General features: G+C 38.9%; 1 protein-coding gene across 1 annotated transcript in view; it reads right to left on the bottom strand.

The window, feature by feature from the left end:
* Positions 1–12,931, bottom strand: part of scara5 (scavenger receptor class A, member 5 (putative)) — a 109,860-nt gene that overhangs the window by 21,053 nt on the left and 75,876 nt on the right. Inside the window, exons 4-5 of the mRNA XM_016254747.1 lie at positions 9,021–9,206; positions 2,244–2,732 (exon numbers count right to left, since the gene is read on the bottom strand). Coding sequence (XP_016110233.1) covers positions 2,244–2,732; positions 9,021–9,206 — 675 coding nt within the window. The remainder of the gene's footprint in view (positions 1–2,243; positions 2,733–9,020; positions 9,207–12,931) is intronic.

The following is a 12,931-nucleotide window of genomic DNA, read 5'->3' as shown; positions in this document are numbered from 1 at the left end:
ATTGACTTGTATTATGGCAGATTACAGTACAGACTGCATTATAGCTGGTTTGTAAGAGGTTGTTTTATCCATTTTCATTGAGTTTTGTTGCATGTACACCAATTTAACCTGCAGTTACCGCAAACCATCGCTCTAACATCTTATGTATAAGAACTGCCAGTTGGCCAGTGTGACATACTCAGACATCAACACTCATCATCAACAACAGCATTTTCACATAAAACTGAAACATCTCTGAACATTACAAAACAAGTTAGAGAAAGCATACACCAAATCACATTAAAACCAGAAAGTAAGACTGTATAATTGATTTGTACCGCTGTGCATGCAGGTAGCCATAGTTGAATTTTATACAATGCGGGCACCCAGAATGCATTGCAGCATCAATCTTCCTTTTCTTCTTTTACAATAACACAAACCAGCATGATTTCTAGAAACACTCATGCATTGGCTAGATAATGAATTAAATACACATACAATAACTAAATTAATTTAATGAATATTAACATAAAATAAATAAATGAATGTCACTGGACCTAAGTTCCACTCCTCATGTACTGTATATTACACACTGTGGAAGTCACACATCACACACTGATTGTGGAAGCTTAGAATAGGATATTTTATGATAAATCCCTCGATTTCCACAACAAAAAATACCATAAGCACACCGCCTGGTGAATCCTCAGGGCAGTCATGAATGTTTCCCGTACAATCAAGCACTGCTGAACCACAATAGTGTGACGCATCACTGCAGAAATTAACTCGTAAGTTTGATTCCCGTTGTTTCAACAATACAGAACTGCTTGTTAATGACTGTTGTTAATTCATTCACACAGGTGGTAGAGTAATAACTTCTGTTAATTGGTTCACAATCAAATTAATGTTTAATTACTATAGCTCATTTACATTGGCCATCAAAAAAGCCATTTATTTTTGTTTTTGAATCACATTTACAGTACATGCACTATGTAACTGGCATACACTTGTTTCCCGTATGTGCAGCTTTCGCTGACGCTGCTGTAAGTATCAAACATTCTCCATTGTTTTGCTTAACTTTGAGCTGATTTTTTCCATTGTGGGTTCCCTTTTGTGCACTCTTCAAAACAGTGCTTCACACACACACACACACACACACACACACACACAGAGACACTCCATAGACATATTGGTTTTTAAACTGTACAAACTGTATTATCTATCCCCTAACCCTACACCTAAACCTACCCCTCACCAAAAAAATGTCCCCACAAGGGTAAATTTGGTCCTCATCACATAGTCTATACCAGGTACACACACACATACAGTACATACACATGCATATACACAAAGTGTTCCATATTATGTATTGTTTATGTATTTCATATTTATGTTCATGTTTCAGGCTCCATTTTCATGTTTATTGTGGACAGACATGATTCACTAGCATCTCGTGGCATCATCAGGTAGGACAGTGTCAGATACTAGACCGTACAGATAAAATCCTCACTCACAACATTTCTTCACTCTAATCAAAAGAGTATAAAACGTTTGGTGAATTCTCTGACTTACACATTTTTAATGGATGAACTGGCAACTGACCAAATTTCTGTCAAACACAAAGGCCAAAACTCTTTACGGCAACCAAACACTATCAGCAATCTTTCACTCCCTGAAGAAACACGGTCGCCGTGATTTTGCCAAGGAAGACATGTTCCTGGATCAACATTTTTTGATGATCCTGGATCAACATTATTGTCCAAAAATACAGACTTAACCCAATCCCTACCCCTAAACCTAACCCATCTTTTATTCCTAAAATCAGTGTGAAATGATAGCTGATTAACAAGGGTACAGAAGCACCTAACCCTGATTGTAAGCCTAAAACAGATATTTCCTGAAAAGTTATCTCTCACTTCTGATTGGTTGATTGTAATGTTGGTCCAGGAACATGTTGTACTTGGTGAAATCACCCTCACCGAATAAACACGCCAAACCACACAAGTTGAGGTATGGAAAATATCTATAATGATGAATTCCACTAAAAGTATTTATTATTGCTACTACTACTCAGAAGTGTCTACAACTGTTAAGCAATTTGCAATATTATTATACTTTTAACAATTCAATTTGTCAGTAAAAAAACAAAGACTGTTAGTTGCTCGACGCAGCCATCAAACTCTAAACACTTTAACCAACAACTTCTTTTATTTTTAGTAAAATTGTCCATAATTGAGACAACAATAAAAAGGAACAAAGCCTACCTTGTAATACAGTTATGTTTTTGAGTGCCATGGAGTGCTCCCATTCCTTTAGCCTCAGATCTGCGGTGATGACATTCAGCACTTCGATCTCATTCCTGAGCTGCTCCTCCAGGTGTAACTGTGTGATCCTCATGCTTGTGGCCTCATGAGACACATTTCCAAACTTCTCCTGCAGTTCACAGATTTTCACCTGGTGCAGACTCACATCTCCACTAAGCGAATGGTTTAATGTCTGTACTGTCCATCCCACCTCCTCCAGACGCTCCTGTAGCGTCTCTACGTTCACCACCATTGTCTTTAAAATTGCGTCCTGGTTTCGAATAGAGCCAGCAGCTAAGGCTAACTCTTCTCCCAGACTGCTGCTGTTCCTCTGGCTGGAGTGGCTGATCATGGCCAGATGCTCCCAGAGTTGAGCCACAGAGTCCGTGGTGTGTTCGGAGAAGGCCTGCAGATCTTTGATGTCACGCTCCAAGCCCTGTGCCAGTCGCCCTGGTCATATTAATAACAGAAGTGTAAGGACGGTATTAATCACACTTACACATGTAAACTAATTTTTATGTTGATGTGATGTAGGCTTTGTTCACAAAGGCAGCTCAAATCCAGATAGACTCAAATAAGTGTTCATGTAGCTCAAAAAATAGTGGGGCCAGTATTGGCACGGGTTAAATCCTCAGGGAATGCATTTCATGTTTCTAAATGTATGGGCATATGCACTATGTACTTACCTTAGGGTTAAGGTTAGATAGTACAGGTTTTGTGGCATGGCTAGATTTAAAAATGGGTACAGGCAGGGTCAACACTTTAATTAAAAACACGTGAACTGTATAAAATTATTAATTTAAATGTTAGTACATATTAGTTAAAGACACTTAATATAAAGTAAGATGTGTTAGAAGCATTTGCCAAATGGATAAATGCAACTACAAGTTGTTTTGTTATATTACGAGCATTCTAATTTGATGACATGCTCAATCTAATTTTGACAGGGTAACATTAAGATTTTTTTCAAAGAGCAATTTGTGTGCTTCTTTGCAAGCAAGAAAGTTTGTCTATCTGTACAAAACAATTAACCCGGTCAATGTCGCATATTGTCTTATTCGATTAGTGACCAAGAAGTAGTGCAGAATGTTATATCATTTATTGTTTTACATTTTCAAATTTAGTTAAAACATTCATGATTTTCCAATGTTTAAAACATTATACTGTAGATGTACCAATAAATGTGTAAATTACAGTAATGCCTCTTCCGTTGTTTAATGTATCTCATAATATTGCCAGATGCCACTGATGTAAATAAGGCAACATTTCCAGTTTCTACTCTTCCATACAGCATTTAAACAACTAATAATGATAAAAACTCATTGTATGATTTCAATTTAACTAAGGGGAACTCTTCTAAATCTCCCATATAACAAAACAAGTATTTCACATGAATGAAAAGAGTTTTCCCTCAATAAACTCCTAATTACTGCTTATTGATAGTAAGAAAGGTAGAGTTTGTAGAATGCTATGTTTGGGTATTGGGTAGGGTTAAGGGATTCAGAATATGGTCATGCAGAATAATGCATTACAGTTTTTTTCAACTGCTTACACACCAAATCTTTATTTGTCACACACACTCAAACAGCAGAACCACACACCAAATCTGCAAAACCTTACACTAATTTTTGGCCTTTGGCTCAGTTTTCAATTTCATAAAACATTTTTTGCTAAACACAACACGCAATTCTCTATGTAACACACACAACTCTAACAGGAAGTATCTTGATTTCCTTTTTCAACACAACCAATCAGAATGCCACACTAATTCATCAGTGCCTCACACTAACTCCTCACATGTGCAAACACTCATTGCTTTACTTCACACCAACCAATCATGGCTTTAGAATAGGCCCATAAATAGGCCAGAGGTCAAGTTATAGGTTTTGAACAATGGATGCAAACAATGCAGACAGAGTAAGAGGAGTTGGAGGGAGAGCCAGAGTTCGAGTTAGAGGAGGAGTTGGAAGAGGAGGAAGAGGACGAGTCGGACAGGGAAGAGGAGGAGGACAAAGACCAGGAACAAGAAGAGTGGTCTCTGATGAGATTAGGGCTACTATCATTGATCATGTGATCAACCATGGTCTAACAATGAAAGAGGCTGGACAGATGTTTGCTTTTGAGATGTGTTTGTGATCTTTTGAATGCAGTGTGTTATTTTGCAAGAGATGTGAGGCATTTTGTGTGTGCAATTCTTGGATTTGTGTGTTAAGTTTTGAAAAAAAGAGGTAAAGTTTAGAAAATGTGTGTAAGCAGTTGAAAAAAACTGTAATTTAACTTCCATTTGATGATTATGAAATAATGTTGTGACAAAATGTTCAAGAACTGTGTTGCTTCAGCTCATTTTGTAATTTGGAACTATGCTATTGTCTATATGGCATTACTACAGCCAAAACTTAGGAATTAACTACACTGCCTGAACAATAGGATCTGTGAAAAAGCAGTGGTCCCTCAATATGATATCACAACAGTGGGCCGCAATGTGATTTACAGTTTTTTTTAACTGCTTACATACATTGTCTAAACTTTACCTCTTTTTTTTTTTTTTGTCAAAACTTAACACACAAATCTAAGAATTGCCCACACAAAATGCAAAATGCCTAATCTCTTGCAAAATGAAGTACTGCTTTCAAACTATCACAAAATATCAAGCAAACATTTGTCTTACGTTGTAAACAACTTTGCCATAATTTTCATAAATTATTATATTTTTGGATATATCATATAAACACAGTTATTAAAAACCTAAAGCTCTTCTTTCATGAGCTACATTTCTGTACAAGATTGAAAATAATTGACAGAGAGATGTTGAAAAATTCATGGTAAATACAACATCAAGATTGAAACCAAATTTTTCTTTTACTGTAAGCATTTGTGGCGTGAATATAGTATTACACAGTACGAAAGAAAATAAATACATCAAGCATATGTAATTGTGTAGATGTGTGTTTATAGGCCTGTTCTAAAGCCATGATTGGTTGGTGTTCAGTGAAGCACATGTGAGGAGTTAGTGATGAATTAGTGTAGCATTCTGATTAGCTGTGTTTGAAAAAGGAAATCAAGATACTTCCTGTTAGATTTTTGTGTGTTACATAGAGAATTGCGTGTTGTGTTTTGCAAAAAGTGTTTTATGAAATTGAAAACTGAGTCAAAGGCCGAGAATTAGTGTATAGTTTTGCAGATTTGGTGTGTGGTTCTGCTGTTTGAGTGTCAGTTTTCAGAAATTGTGTATCAAAGAAAGAGTTTGTGTGTAAGCAGCTGAAAAAAACTGTATATGGACCTTTTTATGATTTTGTGCTGTGATGTGGAAAACTTACATAATAAGGTTAAAGAAAAAAAAAACTCAAAAACTTCAATCAGTGAGCTTACTTACTCAACATTGTAATAGTCACATTCTGTGTTTGCTATAAACTGGTCCTGAGGCATACTATCAGCGTTACCGGTCTTCATGGGTCCAAAAAGACACCCGGAAATGTGCTACCCGGAACCGACCTGGACCCGTCAACTATTTGAAAGTTGGACCCAGACCCATGCAGAACCGAGAAGTGCCAAAAATGTACTACTCGGACACGGCCGGAAAACTAAAGACTCACATTTGAACCTGATCGGCACAGACTCCACAGCTAATTGCTAATAAAAAGTAAATTTACAAGTTGTGAAAATTTAACTTTGTTTCTTACTTAATGTAAAGTTAGTAGCCTTCTCCCCTGTACCTGACCATGATGCATACAATCCATCCCCCTGCCAAGAAAGTTGGTAAAGAAAAAAAGTCCACATCAGTGTTGAGGCTACATCAGTACTAGGATAGCACGTTCTTAATCAAATTGATGGCTGATCTACAAAATCAAATGAGATGTAGTTCCTAATATGGTGTAATATCTCATTTGTATTCCCTACCACTAGTTGGCAGACATGTTGTACTTCGATTCTAGACCAAAATTACGTCACCTTCCTATTCAATGTGTTTGAGGAAAGAGCAGAGCAAGTGAGATATCTGTCATTGATGCGGAAGCAGTTCAGTTCATAGCGTGCGGGTAAGCTGTGAGATCTGTGAGAGAAAATCGCCAAATGGCTAGTAAAAAGTTGTAGCGTGAGGATGTTTTGCAAATGTTATTCGCCAATTCTGACTCTGAAGGGGAATATTTGCCTTTTGGAAATGACAATTGGTCGTCTTCTCCCGGTACATCTTTGCAGCGCAATGGTGCCGCCGTGCAAGACGAGAGTGTTCACGAAGCACAAACAAGCGATCAGTTCGACCCTTTGCCCAACGGGGATGGGGGTGGCAGGGCAATATCTATTATTTCCTGAACATTACTGATGAACTGATCAAAAAGTAGGCTACTGTTCACATGCGTTTTACTACTATATAGTATAGTAATATAGTAATAATTTAGTACTTTCTCCTGTTTTATTGTTGGTTTCCTCTTTTCTGATAATTTGGAATGAGGATAAAAAGACAAAAAAAAAACATGCAAATAAGTTCAAACAACCATTCAATATCTATTATTTCCTGAATATTACTGATGAACTGATCAAAAAGTAGGCTACTGTTCACATGCGTTTTACTACTATATAGTATAGTAATATAGTAATAATTTAGTACTTTCTCCTGTTTTATTGTTGGTTTCCTCTTTTCTGATCACTTGGAATGAGGATAAAAAGACAAAAACAAACAAACATGCAAATAAGTTCAAAAATCAATTCAATATCTATTATTTCATGAATATTATGACATTCAAGAGTGCTGCCCCCTGATGACGTCATAATATGCCAATTAGATGAGTATATTTAGACCCCACATAAACTTTAGGTCATACCCAACATTTTTCTAATTTACATTAGATCTCTATCTTTAAGCCCTTTCAAGCCACAAGCTTTTGAAACCTTGATGTCAAAATCCAGCATTTTTCCAAAAAAACCCTGGCGCCTAAAGGGTTAACACCGCACGCTCTGCGTCTGACAGTTGAGGTAGCGCTTGTGTATTTTTTTTTTCAACTTATTTCTCAGCTTGCACATTATTATTTTAATTGTACAATGTTGTTACAAAAACACACACGCACAGCACCTCCATGATTGATCATCATCGACGCTGACTGACACGCCCGGGTTTTCTTGGAGTATTATGCACAGACCCGGGACCCAAAGTAATAGACTGACTGTTTAAAATATGAACCTGAACCCATACGGGTCTTGGGTCCTTGGGTTTGGGTGGACCCGTGAAGACCTCTAATCACTGCTCCTCTGAAATCTTCCACCTCCCCCAGCACCACATGTCGAGATCTGCTATTTTATATATGCTTATTTGTACAGTAGCTCTATATTGGAAATTTATGTAGTTTATTTATTTATTTTTTGCTATGGTACATTAAAGTTTCTTTGGCATCTTTTTTAAAGCCTCTGCTGCCTTCATGCATTGCCGTCATCAAAATTGCACATAGGTGCCAATTAATTGTGCATGACATATCAAACATATAAAAATACAACTGGACTATTGACATTAGAATGTAGTCTGTAATTCTATATGGAATCCAATACTGAAAAAAAAATTCTTAATACAGGCTCAACATACGAACACACATATTGTATACTACATATTTTCAATGAAATAGAATAGCAGCATACAGCTGGAGAAAAACATGCCTCAAATAATGGAGTTAATATTTCTTGAGCAAGGGAGACTTACATTTAGACTCTAGACTTACTGTCCTTAGCCCCTTATAATTCAATTAAATTCAAGTTTATTTGTATAGCGCTTTTCACGATACAAATCGATGCAAAGCAACTTTACAGCAAATTAGGTTTCTACAATATTTAGTAGTAGCTTATCAGTGGTGACTGTCAGTTAATAAACATATGGCAGAAATGTACGGAAAAATCAATTAAAGACATAATCAAACAGACGATGAACACTATTAACAGCAATTATTATATGGTGCAATCAAACTTATAGCAAAATGTGGTAGTTCTGTATGTTGTTTCAGGGTTGGCATCATCTGAGGTCCTCTGAGGAGTTGCATCATCTCTTCTCAGGTGTTCTGGATCCAGACTGAAGCTTGTGTAAATGCTAGTAACCACGGGATGTCAATCCCAGCAGAAACAGAGAAACAAATAGAGACACAATTAGCGTAGCTGCTGTTCCAACCCAGCAAAATGTATTTGTTTAACCCAAGCTAAAGAATAATAATGCACATTTGATCAGTTATATCTGTGCATAATTATTCTTTAGCGTTTATGTGTATTTATGGGTACACAGAGCAGTTGAGATAAATCAGGCAGGTTATTTGTGAATCTGTCTTTGGTGGCTGGAACAATAGTTCTGCACCTGACGATAACGCGGAGCCATATAGTTAATATCAGTAATACGCAGCATGCACGATACAAGGAAATTGTCAGTAACATCATCGCTTTGAGGTACGATATCTATATCAGTAAGATCAATTCCATGCGATATAATTAATATTATATTAATTATATAATATAGTCTTTACAATTTTGTTTCTCAGAGTGCCAGTGTTTTTTTGTTGTTGTTTTTGTTTTTTTAACAAACTATTATAAACATATATGTTTTTGCATACTGTGCCTTATATAAAAATAAGACAAACAAAATATTGGGGTTACTTCCTCTACACACAGCAAAATAAATTAGTAGGTGTAATTAGAGTTATCAAAAACATGTTTGACTATCAAGTAAGTATAAATAACTTTCTATACTCTTCTGCTGCACATTTTGGTGGTTACCTAACAGCTGCAGCTGTTCGCTATGATTATGGAAGAGGCTCTCAAGCTTCCAGATGTTCTCCAGAAGGTCGCTTTGGGAGGGCAGTTGGCTAAGAGATCTCTGCAAGGTCTCAGAGTGCTCTCCCAGACGAGTCACATTCTCCAGCAGTGCTTCCTCCCTCTTTGAGGATGCATGGGATTTTGATACTGGAAAAGGTAAAAAGTTGAAAAAGAGTTATTTTATATTGACATTTATGGTTGATCCAAGCTTGATCACAAGAAACAAATCCCACAACTCTACTTACCTGGGCACAGTTTAAACACTGCAACCAAACTAATACATGACTTGTACTAAACTTAGATAACTAGCATAGACCTCACAACCTCACCTCACATACTTCTTTGTGCGAGATGATACGATCTTAACATTTAAATAGTCTTCTTCAGTTATTGTTGTAAGCTGGTTTCACTGTAGTTTTCACAGACACTGACACCATCATTCTCCATAGTACTACTGAAATCTAGATTTGTGTATACGCTCAATGCAGCCTGTATATATTTTAGCAGCAGCTCTGTACTTGCACTGCAGCAGCAGCAAATCTGCAAGACTGTATACCAGTGATGTTTCGTCCATATAAGCTGCGAATGCTCCGCATTCCCAAGCCATTTGAGAGAATAAGTTCACTGGGTTATTAATATAAACATGACTGAAGTTGATCCCTTGTCATTTAAAATGTAACTTAAAGCTTAAAGGGTTAGGAATAAGTACATGAAATGATTTATTTGCCAAAGGGCAGTAATTATCTTTAAATCTACATCAGTTACGGCTACTTCCGGGTAAGCGGATTCTCCGCAGCTTTCTCGCCTCCACTCTGTTGCTGTAACTCGTCAGGATTGTAGTGTGTTCTCATTGGTTTGCTGGCCTGCGGCTGATTTAATGTACGAGGTAAGCTGTCCATGAAGCTCTCACCCAAGCGAAAAAATTTACTGTTGCTGTCAGATCTCAACTGCTGAAAATCACATTGTGTTTGATGCAAAACCAACTCGACTAAATCAAAAGAAAGAAAAACACTGTAACTGTATATTTGTCACACTGCTACTGTAAATGAGCGTGGAGTGAGCAACGAGGAGATAGGGAGTAAAACAACAACGGGATTTTAATTACATGAAGGGAACCAGGAAAACACACGTAGCAAAGGAGGTATACATACAGACATTCACAATACCGGACCCTAGACACTAGGAAACACTGGGTTTAAGTAAAGGAGCTAATCAAGAAATTAACTGGGAGATTAAATGGGACACAGCTGAAACTGAATCAACTAAATGGGAACAGGAACAGCAAAACCAAATAAGGGCATAAAAATAACATGGAGCACGTGGGGGGAGGAAAAGACACACAAAACCCGAAACAGAGTCTGACATTACTCCCCCCTCCCTGAAGGAGTAATGTCAGATAATCCTCATGCCACACAACATCCAACGGGGAGGATGGTACTGAATGGTACCTATTCGAGGCGCCGAGCAGGGAACTCGGGGAGCCATTGCGGAGCAGGGAAGTCAGGAGGCCATTGCGGATCAGACAGTATAGGAGGACATGCCGGAGCAGACAGTTCAGGAGGTCATGGCAGAGCAGCCCCCGCGGCCCCAGCCCCGCTCCGGCCTCTATGGCATAGGAATTGCAGCCGTCCGTGGGCTGAACACAGGAACAGGAGCCCTATGTGGGCTAAACTCATGAACAGGAACCCTCTGTGGGCTAAACACTGGAACAGGAGCCCTCCGTGGGCTAAACTCGGGAACAGGAGCCCTCACTGGGCGAACTCTGGGGCTGGAGCCGACACAGGAGCGAGCTCTGGGGCTGGAGCTGACACAGGAGCGAGATAAACCTCAGTCTGCAGACTTTCACACTCTGCTTGCTTCTTTTGATCTCAAGTGAGTGTTAACTACGGCTACTCACAAATCAGTCAACCAACTAGACCTTATTTACACACGACACTGCTCCACTGATCATGTACTGGTTACTCCACTGCACACCTCGGATCACTTCCTCCTAACTCTTAACCTCAACATGGTTCCTGACACAACACATACCCCTACACATGTCACTTTTCAATGTAACCTAAGATCACTCTCACCCTCCCGGCTATCTGCTATGGTTTCATATTCGCTTCCTCCCGCTGAACAGTTATCATCTCTTGATGAAATAAGATGGCGCCGACGCTGATGGCTGCCTCCGTGGCGTGCTCCGCAGTTGTTTTTATGTTTTTGTTAGTTTGTCCTGTCTTTAGTTATATCCCTGCAATCAGTTTCACCAGAGACGAATTGCTGGACATTCGGAAGTACACACCACCCGATATTTCACCGTTTCTTTTCTCAACAAGACCAGATGAAACATCTAAATTATCTAAGCTAACAGAGTGTGTTAAAAATGTAAAAGATTGGATGACCAATAATTTTCTCCTATTAAATTCGGATAAGACAGAGATATTACTTATTGGACCAAAAGACAGTACACCGAATCTCGTTGACATCACTGAATTCAATGATGAACTGTCTTTAACTGAAAAATTTGTGTTTACTATTGTCATTTTGCATTATTGACACACTATTTTCCTAATTAAAGCTGTTCAGTTGCTTTGACAATCTGTATTGTTAAAAGCGCTATATAAATAAAGGTGACGTGACTTGACTTGACTTTTGATTATTTGGATGTTTTGCTGGACATTGTAGTCGGGGGAGCTGCTGCGCTGATCAAGCGCTTCAGGACGCACAGACGGGGGAAGAGAGCCGGCACGCTCGTGAAGCGCGGAACGCCATTGCCGAGCATCCATCTGGCAAACCTCAGCTCTCTACCCAACAAAACGGACAAACTTCTTCTGCTCTCCCAGACAAATAAGGATTTTTCAAACGCTGCTGCTCTGTGTTTCACGGAAACCTGGCTGAAAGACGCCATTCCGGACAGCGCGTTGAGTCTGCTGGGCTTTCAGCTGTTCAGAGCGGACCGCGACGCAGAATCAACGGGGAAATCACGCGGCGGCGGGAAATGCTTTTACATCAATGAGAGGTGGTGTACAGATGTAACATTGTTAAAGAAGATTGTTGTTCAGATCTAGAAGTGCTCTTCATTAATTGCAAGCCGTTCTATTCGCCGCGGGAGTTTTGCTCGTTCATTCTCGTAAGTGTGTATACTCCTCCGCAAGCACACGTGAGCTCCGCTTTACAGAAACTCGCTGATCTGATCACAGACACAGATCACCAACACCCAGACTCTGTTTTAATCATTCTCGGGGACTTCAATAAAGCCAATCTCTCCCGTGAACTGCCAAAATACAGACAGCACATCACATGTCCCACCAGAGACAGTAATATATTGGATCACTGTTACACTACAATAAAGAATGCATATCACTCTGTCCCACGAGCAGCTTTGGGGCTCTCTGATCACTGCTTGGTTCATCTTATACCGACCTACAGGCAGAAACTGAAATCAGCTAAACCTGTATTAAGGACTGTAAAAAGATGGACTAATGAAGCAGAGCAGGATTTACAAGCTTGTTTTGACCTCACTGATTGGAGCGTCTTTGAAGCTGCTGCCACCGATCTGGACGAGCTCACAGAGACTGTAACATCTTATATCAGTTTCTGTGAAGACATGTGCATTCCTACCAGGACTCACTTAACTTACAACAATGACAAACCATGGTTCACTGCAAAACTCAGACAGCTCCATCAGGCCAAATAAGATGCTCACAGGAATGGGGATAATGTCTTGTATAAACAGGCTAAATACACACTGGAAAAGGAGATCAGAGTGGCAAAGAGGAATTATTCTGAAAAAATAAGGACTCAGTTCCCTTCCAGCATCCGTGTGGAAAAGTGGAGAATCAACACCTGTCAGACGATCTGAACGAGTTCTACTGCAGGTTTGAAAA

The sequence above is a fragment of the Sinocyclocheilus grahami genome, unplaced genomic scaffold (assembly GCF_001515645.1).
Source record: "Sinocyclocheilus grahami isolate Dianchi unplaced genomic scaffold, SAMN03320097.WGS_v1.1 scaffold1278.1, whole genome shotgun sequence".
Classification (NCBI taxonomy): Eukaryota; Metazoa; Chordata; class Actinopteri; order Cypriniformes; family Cyprinidae; genus Sinocyclocheilus; species Sinocyclocheilus grahami.
The sequence above is the reverse complement of the archived record's forward strand: the minus strand, read 5'-3'. Positions and strand labels throughout refer to the sequence as shown.